The sequence below is a fragment of the Sceloporus undulatus genome, chromosome 6 (genome assembly GCF_019175285.1).
Source record: "Sceloporus undulatus isolate JIND9_A2432 ecotype Alabama chromosome 6, SceUnd_v1.1, whole genome shotgun sequence".
Taxonomy (NCBI): domain Eukaryota; kingdom Metazoa; phylum Chordata; class Lepidosauria; order Squamata; family Phrynosomatidae; genus Sceloporus; species Sceloporus undulatus.
This window is the reverse complement of record NC_056527.1, coordinates 101,874,713-101,893,178: the sequence shown is the minus strand read 5'-3', so window position 1 is coordinate 101,893,178 and position 18,466 is coordinate 101,874,713. Positions and strand designations below refer to the sequence as shown.

Below are 18,466 nucleotides of genomic sequence, written 5' to 3'. Positions count from 1 at the left end.
GATTTCTATGTGAATAAACTCCAGATTCTAGTCTGAACTGCTGAAACCCATCCACCAAGTGCATTGGCGCCTTGCACAGCTCCGCCATCATCTCACCCCTGATTTTCTTTACTGCTGTTTACTTCCCTTTGTTACATTCTTGCTTGTTCTGATATTTGTCTTACTCATTGTTACTGTCTATGGTAAGGGATCTAATCAATAATATCACCCAAAGTATTAAGATGGACGCCTACCTTTTGTTGTCAGTGTTATGTGCCTTTGCCCTAAGAGGAATTTACCATGGAGTTTTCTTAGCAAGATTTGTTGGGGGGTTGCCTTTGCCTCCATTTGAGGACTATCCCATGGTCTATGTGTTTCCATGACAGAGGACCAACCCCTGATCCCTAGAGTTGTAGTTTAGTGCTCAAACCACTACACCATGCTGGTTCTATTGCCTCATCCTTTTTGTTGAATATAGAACATAGTTTGATACATTTCTATGTGTTTCCAGATCTTCCTGGAAGAGAATCACCACCAAGCCTCTTTTAAGTCATGATGCAGAAGGTATGTGATGGTGAACTTTTGCTAGTGATAGTGAGGTACCAACTTCAGACAGGTGATGCTAGGTGTCATGAAAGGACAGTAAAATGGCAGTAATTTAATTTACTAACATTGTATTTCTACAATGTTTATTGCTGTGTGCATTCAAGTCACTTGAATGTCAATTCCAACTTACATTAACCCTAAGATCACGGGGTTTTCTTGGCAGAATATGTTTAGAGATGGTTTGCCATTATCTTTTTCTGAGGTTGAGAGAGTGTCAAATGTCCAAGATCATCCAACGGGTTTCCATGAATGAGTGGGGATTCAAACCCTGGCTTCCAGACTCATGGTCCAATGCCCAAACTGCTACAGCATGTTGGCTGTCACAGTTTATGTATCACTCTTTAAACAAATGGCCATTAGTATATATTTTGGCAGTAAATTCTATACATCAGGTTCCTTGAGCTCTCATCTTCCCTAAGAAACATGGCAAATGGGATTAGTAAACAACTGAAGACTGGCATAGGTTGTGTGGTCCTTGTAGCACACAGAATACCGCCAGTTTTCCTTCTCCGCATCCAGCAACCACTCAGTGTTTTGGCTATTTTCTCTTTCCATTTCTGTTTTGTCTGTAATATTGCATAAAATTACTTTATTTTCTTTGTTTATAGTTTTTGTTTACATATTTATTTTCTTTGTTGCGTCCGGGAATAGCGCGGTTTGGCCGCTGCGGTTCCCGAACGCAGCAACCAGCAGCGCCGGCAGACCGCCCTTTTTGGGCAGTCTGTAAAGCGCCTGGGAGACCAGGATTCAAATCCCTGCTAAGCCATAGAACCCCACTCTTTGCCTCAAATCTGGTTTTGTGCAGAAAGACACATTTCCAAGCTGAAAACCAATCTTTCTGCACAGAAAATGTCATCAGCTGTACAAAATGTCTGGCCTATGCAAGTCTTTTAAACAGGCAACTTCCTGAACTGTGAACAGTCCTTGAAAACTGCAAGAACCTTTCTCATAGCAGAGAGAAAAACAGTAAAATTATTCATAAAATATGAGTATGTACTAGGCATATTCATTGATACAAACAGACTGTATTTTAATTGAGTAACAAATCAGTTTATGTAGCACCTCCATTAGTTTCATTTCAAGTGGCCCACAAATGCATTAAACTCACATGCCTTCTTTACCTCTACAGATGAATCCTGACCCAAGCACAGAATGGAAGAACCAAAGCACAGTGACAGAATTCATCTTGTTGGGATACCAAGAACATCGTACGGTCCTCTTTATTGCTTTTCTCATCATTTATCTGGCCATTTTACTGGGCAATGGTCTGATTGTAGTGGTGACAACATGGGACCCTGCCCTGAAGACCCCCATGTACTTCTTCCTCCGCAGCCTTTCAGGGCTGGAAATGTGTTACACTTCAGTCACCCTCCCTAAGATGATGGCCAATTTGGTCTCAGGCAACCTTTCCATCTCCTTGCCAGCTTGTGCTACACAAATGTTCTTTATGCTCTTCCTGGGTGCAACAGAGTGCTTCTTGTTGGCAGCAATGGCTTATGATCGTTATCTTGCCATCTGTCTCCCTCTCCACTACATGACAGTCATGAGTCACAAGGTGCAGATAGGGCTGGTAGCTGGCTCATTCACCATCAGTCTCCCAATGCAGCTGATCCAAATTGGACTTATCTTCTCCTTGCCTTTCTGTGGACCCAATGAGATTGACCACTTCTTCTGTGACATCCCACCAGTACTCAGCCTGGCTTGTACTGATTTGTACGTCAATGAGTTGGCTGTGTATACTGAGAACATCCTCTTTGTTATAATCCCCTTTGTGCTCATCTTGGCTTCCTATGCATACATCAGCAGAACCATTTTGCGCATGCCAGCAGGCATTGGCCGTCAGAAGGCCTTTTCCACTTGTTCGTCCCACCTCACTGTGGTCAGTCTATTCTATGGCTCTGCGATGGTTGTGTACTTGCGCCCAAAGACCAGTGATTCTGTGAGAGCTGACAAAGTGCTCTCCCTGCTCTACACAGTCATCATTCCTCTTTGCAACCCTCTCATTTACACTCTGAGGAACAGGGAGGTGAAGGCCAGCCTCAGTCGATTCTTGAGCCAGAAAGAATTCTTCAAGGTGAACACAGGATGAGAGAAAACCAATGAGTAACTTAATGATTCACCTTGTGTAATAAGCCCTTCTTCTCAAAATTCTACCTACCTTTGAGACCAAATTGATCCTTGACAAGGTCTTGATGAGATTCCTTTTGCAATCATGGGCAGGGCTGACAGTGGTTGGAAAGTATACTTTACTTTGAAATTACAACTCCTAGTGACTATGCTCAGAGTGGTCATCCCAAAGAGTTGGTTTACCTAGCTATGAAAAAACTCTTCCTCCACTGCCGTTGCATAATTGAAGGTCATGATGTGCTTTGTTGTTGAAAATATTCTCACTTGAATTTTGAATATCCCTGAATAGAATAAGTCCTTGGTATCCACTGGTTCTTTTTTCCAGCAACCCCCCCCCATGGATACCAAAATCCATGGTAAAATGGTAAAATCAATGTGTTTGTTTGTAACCTTTTTAAAAATGGTAAAATCAAGGTTTGCCTGTTGGGATTTTTAAAAATATATTTTCAAGCTGTGGATTGTTGAATCTGTGGATGCAGAATCTATGAATATGGAGGACCAATGGATTTGAATTTTGCCACAAACTGATTGTGCATCTGTCATGATGTCCAAAAATAGTGGAATCCAGCCCCCAACTTCAAAAATTGGCTATAGAAGAAAAGATGTTTCATTAAAGTTTCACAAAAGCATTTTGCTTTCTGATAAGCCTAAACTCTTCTACCTTCATCTGCTCTGTTGTCCTGAATAAATGATATTTGTGCCATGTGTTTATAGAGGTTCAAGAGATCCTTTCCTACTTCTTTAAAAGCCTCAGCTGCCATATATGTTTTCAGACTTAGAGACCTAAAGAAGGCACTAAGGAGCTGTCTTTCCAATACAAGGAAGCCCTCACTATGGCTCCATGATAATGGGGTGCTATTTTGGGGCACCATTGAAGATATAAATGCCTTTTAATGCTTGGCCAGTTCAGTTTTCACTGTTTTATTTGACCTATCTTATCAGGAATCAAAACAAGTGGGAGCAGAGTAATAATTCTACTAGAGAAGCCCTTGAACCATGAAACTGAGTTATTGCTATTATGTTAAGTCAGCTCCAGTTTATGATGACTCTACCTGAGGGATTTCTTGCTAAGATATGCTCAGAGTGGGCTTGCCATGTCTTTCTCTTAGTCTGAGAGAATGTGATATAGAACTTTATCGCACTCATTTTTCGGAGCATTAAGGACACTGGAAGAGGATGCCCAAAAGGCCCCGTTCCGTTCCGTTGTGCCTAGCTATCCTCCTTCAGTACTGATGGGCGCCATTTTGCTCGGTCGGAAGACTTCTGACCAGAACATTTCATGCTCTGAAAAACAAGTGCAATAAAGTTCATACTCAAAGTCATCCAGTCAGTTTCCGTGACAAAGCTGGGATTCAAATCCTGTTCTCCCAGACTCTTAATCCAACATTCATGAATTACACCATGTCTCAGGAAACTAGATAGTCCATCCTTGCATGCTTTCTGCCCCACATCCCAGTACCATCCTATGCAGTTAATCAGCACATTTCTCCAGTATATTCAGGTTCTTTTTTCTGGACCACTTTCCTTCAACACCTCTTTCCTAAGCAGCTACACTGAATATTTCTCCCCAGGTCACAATTTTAATTTATTTTATTTATATGCCACTTTTCTTGGAACCAGAAAAGTTTTGGATTTCAGAGTTTTTCAAATTTTGGAATTTTTGCATAAACATAGCTTGGGACCCAAGTCAAATCGTTTTGTTTACACTTTTTACACATAGCCTGAAGGTAATTTTGTACACAATGTTTGCAATAATTTTGTGTGTGAAACAAAGTTGGTGTACACTGAACCATTGAAAAGCAAAGTGTCACTATCTCAGCCACTCATGTGGACATTTTAGATTTTGGACCATTTCAGATTTAATAATTCCAGATACATGAGACTCAACTTGTATATATACAATTCCAGCCAACATTTATACAATATTATTCAGTGAAGCATGTGAGGAATAAAATGACAACATCGTGGGTGGATGAGGGCAATTATTTCCTCCTGTCCCCCCCCCCCCCCGTGTGCAGTGCTTGTTATATTTTAGAAGTTTATTTTAAATATTTTCTTTCTCAGCATTTAATTAAACAAGGAGGTTTGTTCCTATGGGACTCCACACAGCCTTTTGCCATCCTGCATGTGAATAAGCACTTTCTATATAGCCTGGGAAATTGTAAGTTGCTATGAAAAGGTGCCAGTGAGATCAACTTGATTCTGGGAGGAGGAATGAATCCAGAGTTGAACACAGGGGCACTTTGGCTGAGAAGAAGGTAAATGTGCCTCCTTCCTTATGGTGCTTTTCCTAGGTTAGTGAGGGAGCATAGCAGACCCCCAACTTCAGGCCGTCTCTGCCCCACATAATGCACTTGTCTACTTTATTAGTTGCTGTAGTTTATGTATGACTGCTTATCAACCCAGTTCTGGGTCAGCAAACTGTTCTTTATTTTTGTTGCTGTTGGGCTACAGTGCTTGCCAGTAACAAAAAACATTTTAATTGCAAAACAGATTGGTTCTCACATATCTGGAAATCCAAAATCCAAATATATTCCAAAATCCAAAATTGTCTGCATGGGTGGCTGAGATGGAAATTTATATTTTATATTTTTAGATATATTAAAATTTATATTTTAAGATAAATTTGCTTCATGTCCAAATTTATCTTAAAATATTTTATAAAATTGCCTTTAGGCTATGTGTATAAGGTGTATATGAAACAAAAATGAAATTTATGTTTAGACCTGGGGCCCAGCCCCAAGAAATCATATTATGTACATATATGCAAATACAGGTATTCCAAAACTAAAATCTTAAATCCAAAACATTCCTGGTCCCAAGCATTTATATTTCAATTGCTAGGAAAAGATTATAATCCTCAGTATGATGGAAGGTGGTAGGAAAAGAAAGAGACCATATTGCAGGTGGATTGATTCAATCAAGGAAACCATGGCTCTAAGTTTGCAAGACCTGAGCAGGGCAGTTAATGGCTGGCATTATTGGAGGTCTCTCATTCCTAGCATCGCCATAAGTCATATATTTTAGGGCAAATAACAATAACAGCAAATCTGCCAGGATCAGGAAGAGGTTTTTAGTATTTCTGTCTTGGGTATCAAAATGGTATGGAATGTTGTATGCCTCCATGCCGGCTAGTGGTTTCCAGTTCTCTGGATTGAAACTTTATAGGAGTGATCCGAGGTGGGGAACGTTATCTCCAAAACAGGTTCATCAGCATCAGCAGCATCTTTAAAGTTCAAGCTAAAACCCAGACCAGATTCATTGCCTGTGGCACACCTTGGCAGTGCTGCATCATTTAATGTTCTGCTTCAATTGTCCTGGGCAAACCTACTATCCACTACTATCTTCTCTCTCTCATTTCATCATTTTCAGAGCTTCAGGAAGCAAATTCAAAGCAGGGAAGACAGCAAGGTCCACTCTGATAAGTATAGTTCATAAGAACCTCAGAGGATAGTAGAGAGAAGATAATGAGCCGATAACAGAGAAATTATTTAGATCCATGTATCATATAACTGAATTGGGAGACTTATATGTTGAAATCAGAATATAGGTTTGCAGGAGGGGTTCTATGGCTGAAAGTACATTTGGTAACAACCAAGAGAGGTGCTTTCTATTTATCATTGCCACAACATGGCTTTTTTTGGAATTTGCTCTTCAGGTTCTTAATCCAGCTTCCACCATTAGCAGGTAAGGTTGTCTGGTTTTACCAAAGATTTATTAGCATGTAGTTTGTTTTGAAGTTGGGTATGAAATGGAGAGAATGTATTGCTGTTCTTTAGGAAAGAAAACAGGAATTATGAAATAGATATCAACTCAGCATCCAGACATATATGTTGTTGCTTTCTTCAAAGTTTGATGTGTTAAACAGAAATAAACCAGGGCATGATTGAGAGTGATCTATGCTGTCTTTAAACTAGAAATGCAAAGATCATGGGGGGGGGAGGGATCATTGATGAACTTCTTTACATTTTTTTTAATATATCTGTATTCATTTTCATACACAATGTTATTTTCACACAAAGTATCTTCTACACATTTTCAAGACAATATTACTTCGTTTAGCTTCATCTTTAGAAAACTTCAAATTTCCACTATTCCAATCACCTTACATAATGTCATAATACTTATACTTCCTTTATAGAATGTTAAAGCATGTTAATTAAATATAATTAAACCTTCATCTTCCATTCTTCTATCCCCTTAACCTAGCCTTATAACACCTCTTGGTAGTATTGTATAGTATTTTTGGATGAAAGTCTATAATCTAAATGTATAAATCTAAATTTAAATATATAAATCTATACATCTATTCCATGCGAATAATGATCTCTGTTCTAGATTCCTTTCTTATTCTAATGTTTCCCTAAGCACCACTCTTTCATTCTTTCCTTCTACTTAACTCTTATTGTCCCCCCTTGCACTTCCTACTCTTCCTTTCCTCTCAAAAAGCCACTTCTTTTCCTACATTTCTTTCCTCCAGCCTTCTCACACTCCCTCTTACTGTCATACACTTACTCTTACCTTCTACTACTTACTTCTACCTTCCTATCTAAAGTCCCCTTCTTCTTTATTGCAATTTCAAACATGGGCAGATATAATTCTTTTTCAGATAAACTTCTTTGTGTTGAGGGCCATATTTCTTCATGGGTAATCTTCCAGGGGCCACATGGCATAAAGCTTTTGGCTGGTGCAAGCTAAAATAGGTGAACCTATTCCATGAACTGCTTCACCCACCCTTTCTGCTGGGAAAGGAGTGATGCACTGTTCCAAGTTCGAAACTGATAATAAATGTAGAGGGCTTTTGAAATTAAACCATAAGCTGAATGCAATCACTCCAAAAACTGCATGCATCCCTTTGGCTCCTGGTTGCCTGCCTCAGAAGGAAACATGGCTTATCCACAGTTTAATGTGTTACAAGTGACTTTCAGCAGTTTGACAGGTATTATTGGGCTTTTTTCCCCTGGAGTTCAAATGTTTTTTGAGTTTTTCCAACTCTATTGCATCTTTTAGGAAATGGTTTGCTGTATTAGGTTAGGTGGAAAGTGAAGTTCATCCCTTTCCCTCATAATAGCTTTTTTTAAAATTACATTCTTTTTGTGTCTAGCCCATTTTAAATCTATGCAGCTTAAAAGGCCATATCAGGGTTTTTAGTTTTAATTGCTGTTTTTATCCTTGATATTGTATTTTTAATATGTTATACTATTTAATACTGTCTTAAGGGGGGGAGGGATAAAGTGTTTTTAATTGTCATATTTTATATTTTACTGTTGTTAACCGCCCAGATTGGTTTGCCAGAGGGCGGTATACAAATAAATATTATTATTATTATTATTATTATTATTATTATTATTATGCTCAGAACAGTTTTGCCATATGTGGAAGTGGCTAGGAGGAAGCAAATAGAAACACAGTGGATATGGCTGATCACCAGGAGACTAAGGCCTGTTACAGACAGGCCAAAATAAAGCTGCTTCGAGTCACTTTGGAGGAATGGTATTTCAATGACTCATGTGTCCCAAGAGTCCAAAAGCCACACCAAAGCTGCACTCCAGTCCTTAGAACTGGAGTGTGCCTTTGGTGCGGCTTTTGGACTCATAGGACGCATGCATCATTGAAATAGCATACCTCCAAAGTGACTCGAAGCAGCTTTATTTTGGCCTGTCTGTAACAGGCCTAAGGTTGCTACCATATTGCAGAATTAATGCAGGTTGACACTGCTTTAATTGTCATGGCTCCATCCTATGGAATCCTGGGATTTGTAGTTTGTTGTAGCACCAAAGCTCTAACAGAGAAAGCTAAATACCTCACAAAACTACAAATCCTAGAATTCCATAGCATTGAGCCATGGCAAAGGAGTGTCAAACTGCATTAATTCTGCATTACAGATGCAGCCTCAGAAAAAATGTAATGGAGGAAAGGGTTATTAAGCCACTTTAATGCTTGTAACATGTACTTATACCTTAAATTGCATGTTAGCTTCAGCTGTAGCTTAGATCCCTTGTGACTATTCCAGAGAACAGAAAAATCTAAAGCTTTAGACTACTGTTCTGCTCCGAAGGCCCACCTATCTCCAACGTAATGGTGAAGCTAGAACTAATGACAGCATAAGATGCCATGTAATGTCCTGTCTATTCAGGCATCCGGACTACAGAAATAACCTGGTTTCACATCACTTTAACTGCCATGGCTCCATGCTATGGAATTACAGGAAATGTAGCTTGTTGTGGCACCAGAGTTCTTTGACAGAAGGTCAAATATATCACAAAACCAGATGTTGACAAAGTTGGCTAAAATAGAATGTTGTAAATTTCAAGATTAGAGCTGCATCTGCATTGCAGAAATAATGTAGTTTGACACCACCTTAACTGCCATGGCTCCATGTTATGGAATTTTAAGAATTGTAATTTTATGAGACATGTAGCCTTCTCTGGCAGAGAGCTCCAGTGCCACAACAAACTGTAATTCCTAGAATCCCATAGCATCAATCCATGGCAAAGTGGCCTCAACCTGGATTATTTCTTCAATGCAGATGCATGCCGCCTCTATTTCCTAAATGATGCATTTGTTAAGGGTGCAGCTAGGGTTGTCAAGTGCCATAAGACATGCTGAAATTCCATCTTCTACAAAAGGACAAAAACTCTGTCCCTTGTTTCACCTGGCTACACTAAGCGTGGCCCTTAACATCTGCAAATTCCCAGCATATTTGAGACTGAGTGGGTAAAGCAAACCCTTACCTCAACAAGTTAAATCAGGGAATTATTGCTGGTAATTAAGCATCTGTATGTTTCTCTGTTCGTTCTGCAGATGGATAGCCAACAGGCCGGACACTGGGGAAACCAAAGCACTGTGAATGAGTTTGTCTTGCTGGGATATCATAAGTACCCTGCCCTACTTTTCACAGCATTCCTAGCCATCTACCTGACCATTCTACTAGGAAATGGTCTGATTGTAGTAGTGACCACCATGGACCCTGCCTTGAATACTCCCATGTACTTCTTCCTCCGCAGCCTCTCTGGACTGGAGATGTGCTACACCTCAGTAACCATTCCCAAAATTATGGCCAGTCTTGCCACTGGGGACCTCTCCATTTCACTAACAGCCTGTGCTTCCCAGATGTTCATCATGCTTTTCCTAGGTGGGGCTGAGTGTTTCCTCCTGGCTGCCATGGCCTATGACCGCTATCTTGCCATCTGCTTGCCCTTGCGCTATATGACTATCATGAACCAAAGGATGCGAGTGGGACTGGTGGTTGGCTCATTTATCATCAGTTTCCCAATGCAGCTGGTACAAATTGGGCTCATCTTCTCCCTGCCATTCTGTGGTCCCAACGAGATGGACCACTTCTTCTGTGACATCCCACCCATTCTCAACTTGGCATGTGCAGACCTCTATGCTAATGAGTTGGCACTCTATTTTGAGGACACAACCTTTGTACTGGCTCCGTTTGTGCTCATCTTGGCCTCCTATGTATACATCACCAGAGCTATACTGCACATGCCATCAGCTACAGGTCGCCAGAAGGCTTTTTCTACTTGTTCCTCTCATGTGACTGTCGTGAGTCTCTTCTATGGCTCTGCATTATTTACATATGTCCTTCCCAAAACCCCTGACTTCATGAAAATTGACAAGTTACTGTCTCTCTTCTACACAATTATAATTCCTCTTTGCAACCCCCTTATCTATACTCTAAGGAACAAGGAGGTGAAAGCTGCCCTGAAGAGGCTTTTCAATAATAAAAGAGCCCTTGAAATTAGGAAGGTTGAGACCATCCACTGAATCTTACCTATGATTTCATTCTGTCACCAAACCCACAATCTGAGAACATCCACTGAAAAGGCTCTCTCATATCCTTACCAAATATGCTTGTGAGGGTGCTGGAACCAAGAGAAGGTCTTCCCATCTGGGTCTCAAAACATGGCAAGTTTATATGAGGAAATATTATCTTTTACATCATCTGGATCCATGCATTCCTAATGCATTTAATCTGTAACAGTCAAAATAAGGGTCTTTTTCTTTTGACATAATGTTTTAAAATTAAATAAATAATGGAGTTTTTTTTTAAAAAAAAGAAGAAGAGGGGCTTTTTGATTCTTTATTTCTCACTCTTGATCAATCACAGTTAGTTCAGACTGAAGGAGAGCAGAGTAGTAATTCTGATAACACCATGAAATTTAACATCTTTTATTTTTCTCTCTTCCATGCTCTCCATTCCAATACCAAAGTCTGCAGTGTGTAAGGTGGATAATCTTTTTTTTTCCCCTAAAGGTCAGTTTCCCTCATTGATGATATTTCATGGTGGTGGAAGGTGCTGGATATGGCCAGGGAAGAGGGAAGCCAAAAGGGAACAACATCTGAAGCCCCCAGCAAACCTTTGGATGTAGTGTAGGTCATGTGGCATAATTAATATCTTCTCCAATATTTAGCAGGCACCTTCCAACATACAGTGTGCCTGCGTCATACGCGGGTGCCCCATACACATATTTCAACTTATATTGAAACCTGTGTGACATAAAGACATGGGGCCACAGGCACGAGCCCCGATATTTTCAATGGGACTTGAGCATACAAGGAACTTGCCTTACATGAGGGGGTCCAGAACAGATCCCCAGTGTAAGGCAAGGGCCCACTGTATGTTACTTGAAAAGGCTGCCTCACTCCAACTAATGGTAAAGTTGGTAATGACAGTTAGACTACATTGGATGGTTAGGTTTTGGCAAGTCACAGCCCTATGAATCATAATGAATGGCAGGGCCAGCCAATGATGTTATGCCACCTCAGGCAAAATGATACTTGCTTCCATTCCATCTATAAGAATTAACTGGATTAGCTGTTGAATCTTAGGCGCGTTACAGAGCGCCCAAGAAGGGCACTCTGCCACTGCCGCCGGTTGCTACGTCTGGGAACTACAGCGGCCAAACCATGCAGCTCCCGGGCGCAGCAAGAAAGAAGCGTCAAAATGGCGCTTCTTTCTGGGCCCCAGAAGTGGTGCCGCGAGGTGCTAGTCATGCACTCGCGGCATCCATGACATCAAAATGGCGGCCCCCGTGTGGACGGGCGCTGCCATTTTGTACGGACTCTGTCCGTATTAGGATTAAGAGGCATCCGGAAGGGATGCCCCTTCTCAACCCTAACACACCCCTTTCTAACCCTAGTACGCCCCTTCGGCACATCTGTAACGCGCCTTACTTCAGCACAGGAAATGTAGTAGGACTCTCCTCCACCCTTGACGGCAATGGGACATTTCAGCCCCTTCAACCAGAAGATGCTAAAACCCAAAAATAAAATGGTATGCAACAAAAGGAGAATTTCACTTCTGAAGCTTCTTAGTGCCATAACTGTATTGTAAATGCACTACCACATTTTACAAAAAAAATTGTGTTTTGGGATATCCAGGAAAATAACACATTTTTATGGAGAAGGTAGCATAGAGTATGATTCCTGGGAGGGACAGTAAAAATTGGCCTCCAAACCTGCCCAAGTTGTGTGCTATCTACGCTAGATAATGTGTTGTATTTCAGTGTCCTGAGAGCCCAAGTCTTCATAGCAAAAAGGTTCTGCAATATGGGGGATGGGAACATATAGGTCTCAACTTAGATGACGAACCAAACATATCATTTCTGTCACTTCTAGTTCACTCAGTAAAGCAGGGGAACAGGAAGTGACAGCAGGAATGAGGTGGAGCAAAAGCATGGCCAAGCATGGGTAGATATCAGGCCTGCTGTAAGACATTGGCCTCAAAGCATATCCAGCACTGCCAGCCTCTGGCACTGGTCCTGTTTACATATGTACACATGGTTATAGAAACAGAAGAGACAAAAGAAAATTTGTTCCATGCAATGCATAATTAATCTAAGGAACTCACTACCCAAAGCTGTTCTGATTGATTGCTATTAGCTTAGATGGCTTTAGAAGAAGATTAAATGAAATTCAGAGGACACAGGATGGCACAAGGCTAGTGGCCATAATATTACAAATTTGAGATTCAGATAACAGATATTGCTAAAAACAACAACAACAACAACAACAATAATAATAATAATAATAATAAGTTTTATTTATATTTTCCCGCCTCTCCCGATGGATTGAAGCGGGACAGTTGTCAGTGGCATATCTTGGTGATATGGAAGCCACCCACTTCCACCAAAGCAACAACATTGGTGTTTCAAGGTGCCTGGGTCTCCCTCCTCCAAGGCCATCAGCCTTGAAACAAGATTAAAATATCAAAAACATGAGCATATGTTGGTTGATAGAGAGGAAACTTGTTGTAATTTTAGAGAATGAAGTATGAATAATTACCATGTACAGGTTGAGTCTCCCTTATGTGGAATTGCAAAATCCAAAATACAGTTCATGACCTTTCTCTAGTCACCCAAGTGGTGAAGTCTGGAGTCAAGATTGTGGAATAGGAACAAGTTTAGACTGACCCAGAAGGATTCTTTTAGTGTTCCTAATTTTAAAAGTAGTTTATCTGGTGTTTACCCAAGTGGAACACATTACTCCCATTGGAATTCATCATTGCTGGAGCTGATGCCAATGAAAAACATTGCCTTAGTTAACAATGCCCTTTGGAGGTTAGCTTCATTCCATGTCCTCACACATTGACCATCTTCAGTACACATCAGGAGGGCACTATTTCACATGACAAAAGGCCAGAACTCCCTGCTGTGATCCAAGCAAGAAAATACAACACCCATTCAAGGCTGTGAACAGGAGCAATACAGCTGCAAAGAAGGTAACATTCCTTCTTTGATAATAAACTAGAATTACTGTATATTAAATATATATATGTAGAGCTGGAACTAAACATATATTTAGAGCTGGAATTTAAATGGAATTATAGGTTTTCCATTATAAATTTTGAGCCTGCAATCCTATACTTACTTACCTGGAGTAAGTTTCATTAAACCCAACACAACCTAGTTAAGAATAGAGATGGATAGGATGGATTGGGAAAGATGGCTGGGATTGCACTATGGTAGTGGTACCTGTGGTCCTCCAAAGATAGTGGTAAGTGGTCCCTTTGGTCCTGCAAGAGTTTTGGACTTCAACCAGAAGAAACCACAGCTAGTTTGGCCAACAGCCAGGAATTTTAGAACTGAAGTCCAAAACATCTGGAGAACCAAAGGTTGAGAACCACTGCACTAGATATATGATTCTACTGTGGTGCCGGAATAGCATCTGATTTATAAACAATTGTAGAGAAAGGGTAAAAGATTCTGCTGCCCACTACACATTTAACAAAGTATATTGTTTACTGCTCCGGCTATATTATCTTAGAAATTATTTCAAGAACAATATGATGAAATCAACCTCGTGTATATGGGGTTTTGAGCATTTTAATACATAACTTGATATAAGAGAAAAGAATTCTTAGGGTCCATGACTTTATATTTCTAGGCTTCCAAAAATCTTGGACAAATCTTGGAAGATTAATGAGACATAACAGTACACATCTTAGAAAACTTCAAGGGAAAACTGTATTGTTTACAATTATCTGTTTGATTATCTTACTGAGGATTACTTTATTTCAGTTATTCTGAGTGATGTGATTTGATGTGATCTGATCTTGTGTGCTGCTGAAAACATAATTTCTCTTGTTTATGTTCCATTGTATTTTAACACAGAGCCCTTGTTCAGCAGAACTTCCCAGTGAATTGTGCCCTTTCTTATTTTGTCATTTTGTCACCAGAGTGGGGTGGGGAAGAAATTCACATTTTAATGAAAATGTTGCTTTTGCCTCTATCTGAGGGTGAGTGAGTGACACCCTCCCAATCTCAATGCGTTTCCATGGCAGAGAGGAGATTCAAACCCTGATCACTAGAGTTGTAGTCTAGTGCTCAAACCACTACACCATGCTGGCTCTATTTCTTCATCCTTTTTGTTGAATGTAGAACATAGTTTGATACATTTCTATGTCTTTCCAGATCACCACCAAGCCGTTTTTAAGCTATGGTGCTGAAGGTATGTGATGGTGAGGTATCAATTTCAGCCAGGTGATTCTGGGTGTCATGAAAGGGTAGTAAAATGGCAGTTATTTAATTTACTAACATTGCATTTCTACTGGCATGGGAATTAATAGTCTCTTTTTAAAAAATATACAACTGTAACTGTAACAACGTATGTGTCTTGGGTCTACACCCCTAATTAATTCCTTCTTAAAAATGAACTGTACAGTTTCTAGAACAGCACATAAAGCATCATCAGCAAGGGGGCATATTTCTAGTGTTTACATTCTCTGGACTGTCTTATGGCTGAAACCAGGCGTTGATTTGCTAATCTGGCAGAATGTAAACCTGAAAAAAGTGAGAATAAGTGCACAGAATTTACCTGTTATTGGCTACCTTTTTGCAAGATATTTGTTTATTGCTGTGTGCATTCAAGTCACTTGAATGCACTCATAGCATCAGTTAACAAAAAATAAAGTGACTACAGTTCATTTTGTTGTTATTCTGTGCCTTCAAGACAATTCCAACTTACATCAACTCTAGGAGGATGATGATGATGATGATGATGATGATGATGATGATGATGATGATGATGAGATTTGGGGTGATGATGATTGATGATCCTGCCTCTCCCTACAGGTTACACTAAAAGGAAAATACAATACAAGCATTACATAATCAAAATTATGCAATCCCTAACTCTCCACCAACATCAAATGAAAACATTCAATTACAAATTCAAGATTAAAATTACATATACAATGGTTAAAAAGAAGGCTAGTGGAGTAGAACAGCCAGGGGGTGGGCAGGATTATCTTGTAATGGGAGGTCAGTCTGGAAGGTCTGCCGAAGAGATCCATCTTGAAAGCCTTTTTAAAGTCATCAAGGGTGGTAATATGACGGATCTCCTCCTGCTATCTCCCCCCTATCATGGGGTTTTCTTGGCAGAACATGTTCACAGAGGGTTTGTCATTGCCTTTCTCTGATGAGAGAGATGTCAAATATCCAAGATCATCCAACAGGTTGCCATGACGAATGGGATTCAAACCCTGGTTCCAGACTCATAGTCTATGCCCAGTTACTACAACGTTGGCTGTGACAGTTATGTATCAACCTTTAAACAAATGACAATTGGTACATATTTTGGCAGCAAATTCTGTACACCAGGTTCCTTGAGCTCTCATGTCCCCCAAGCAGCATGGCCAGTAGGATTAGCAAACACTGAAGACTGGCATAGGTGATATGGCAACTGTGGCACACAAACAGAATACCACCAGTCTTCCTTCTCCCCATCCAGTGTCCACTCAATATTTTGGCTATTTCCTCTTTCCATTTCTGTTTTGTCAGTTCTGTTGCATAAATTACCCTAATGGTGGTAGTAGTACCAGCTGCCTATTTTCTTTGTTTACATTTTTAAAAGAAGGGGAGTGGGGAGGGAGAAAGTGAGCAAGAGAGTTATGAAGGACAATTCTACACATACCTCCTATGAATTCAGTCCAATTTAGGTTCAGTGGCGCTTACGTTCAGATATGTGAGTACGAATGTAACTCCTCTTTCTTCCTTGGTGGCTGCAATTCTAGATACACTTACTAGGTTCAAACCTTGGGTTCAAGCAATGGCAGATTGGCTTCCATGACAATAGAGAATCTGATCTAGATTTTAGGCTAAACAGCATAGGACGCTGTCCCAAGTGATAAAATTGCCCCTGACATAAATTCAGGACTTGGATAGTGCCTTTAAAGTTTAATCTGAAAACTCAGAGCAGATTCCACGTTGAGGGGAACCACCAACTGCTGCTGATTCAGTGGGACTTAATTCAAAATAGGCATACTTTTAGATTGCACTCTCTCATTTTTTCATTTGCTCCTTAGAATCTAAACAAATCGGAGTCAGAGAGAAAGGGTATAAATGTGATATCCAATTTTTCTTACTTTGAAGGAAGCTCCTTGATGGCACTGTGAGTGTAAGACTGTGAGGATAGAAAGAAAGATAAAATAGAAATAAGAAGAAAATGAGAGAGGGAGAGGAAGAATGAAATAGAAGTCCGAATATGTGAGGGTGGTATTCTGTTTTAAGTAAGTCATCCCACTGTTACAGATTGGAGATAAAGATGAATCCTAAGAAGGAAAGTATAAAGCTTGAAGTGCTTATAACTTAAAGATTCCACATTGTGTTCAAAATAATGGTTTTGGCTTTACAGCTTTCTACTTAGGTATATCTGTGGTGGTGAGTGGTTTGAGCCCTGGACCAGGAACACGGAGACCCAGGATTCAAATCCCTGCTCAGCCATGGAAATCCACTGGGTGACCTTGGGTAAGACATACTCTCTGAGCTTGAGAAGAAGGCAAGGCAACCCCCCTTTGCACAAATCTCTTGCCAGCAAATGCTATGAGAAGTTCGCCTTCGCATCATCCTCAATTGGAAAATGACTTGAAGGTATTTTTAATAAAAGCAGTGATAAGTTTTTCATTTAAAAAAAGTGTATCGGCTGCCAGTTCAAATTAGGAATGGAAAGATATTCAAATAGTAAATGAACAATGGTTCCCTGAGATCTGGGAAACCTGATGAGGAGACTCTTGGACAGAAGTATTTTCATCAGTTTAGTTTCTATGCAGAAACTTCACATTGATTGTTTTCAGGCGCAGAAATGGCATTTCTGCACAGAATTCGCTTCCCTAAAGAAACGTGGTTTTGTGCAAGAAAGTCACATTTCCAAGCTGAAAACCAATCTTTCTGCACAGAAAATGTCATCAACTGTACAAAATCGCCTGCATGTGCAGGTCTTTTTACCGGCTACATCCTGAACAGTGAAATAATCCTTGAAAACTGCAAGAGCCTTTCTCATAGCAGAGAGAAAAAACAGTAAAATTATTCATAGAATATGAGCATGTGATATGCACATTATTGATACAAACTGACTGTACTCCAAATTCACATTTACTTGAAATACACATTCATGCGTTGCTATAAAATATATGTTCAAGAGTAGCTAACGTGGCTGTAAGAATAGCTATCTCGGGTGTTCCTAATGGCTAGTTTTCCAGAGAGGAGATGAGGAAAAGGAGAACAAATTTCCCAATTGCAAACTTGATTAATTGAGTGACAATTCAAGTTATGTAAGCACCTCCTTCAGTTTCATTTCAAGTGGCCACACAAATGCATATTTAAGCATTAAACTCACATGCCTTCTTACCTCTACAGATGAATCCTGACCCAGCCAGACATGGAAGAACCAAAGCACGTGACAGAGTTATCTTGTTGGGATACCAAGAGTATCAAGCCCTTCTCTTTATCTGTTTTCTCATCATTATTCTGGCCATTTTAGTGCAATGGTCTGATGTGTAGTGGTGACACATGGGACCCTGCCCTGACGCCCCATGTACTTCTTCCTCCGCAGCCTTTCAGGGCTGGAAATGTGTTACACTTCAGTCCCCCTCCCTAAGATGATGGCCAATTTGGTCTCAGGCAACCTTTCCATCTTCCTGACAGCTTGTGCTACGCAATGTTCTTTGTCTCTTCCGGGTGGACAGAGTGCTTCCTGTTGGCAGCAATGCTTATGACCGCTATCTTGCCATCTGTCTCCCTCTCCACTACATGACAGTCATGGTCACAAGGTGCAGATAGGGCTGGTGCTGGTTCATTCGCCATCAGTCTCCCACTGAGCTGATCCAAATTGGACTTATCTTCTCCTTGCCTTTCTGTGGACCCAATGAGATTGACCACTTCTTCTGTGTATCCCACCTGTACTCCGCCTGGCAGGTACTGATTGTATGTCCATGAGTGGCTGTGTATCCTGAGAACATCCCCTT

At 40.4% G+C, this 18,466-nt stretch overlaps 2 protein-coding genes across 2 annotated transcripts; both read left to right on the top strand.

Annotated features, from left to right (window-relative positions):
- Positions 1–1,714: 1,714 nt before the first annotated feature.
- Positions 1,715–2,674, top strand: LOC121933762 (olfactory receptor 10A7-like). Its single transcript, XM_042473753.1, has one exon. The coding sequence runs from the start codon at positions 1,715–1,717 to the stop codon at positions 2,672–2,674; it is 960 nt and encodes a 319-aa protein (XP_042329687.1).
- A 6,842-nt stretch (positions 2,675–9,516) lies between these two features.
- Positions 9,517–10,488, top strand: LOC121933761 (olfactory receptor 10AG1-like). Its single transcript, XM_042473752.1, has one exon. The coding sequence runs from the start codon at positions 9,517–9,519 to the stop codon at positions 10,486–10,488; it is 972 nt and encodes a 323-aa protein (XP_042329686.1).
- The last annotated feature ends 7,978 nt before the right edge of the window (positions 10,489–18,466 follow it).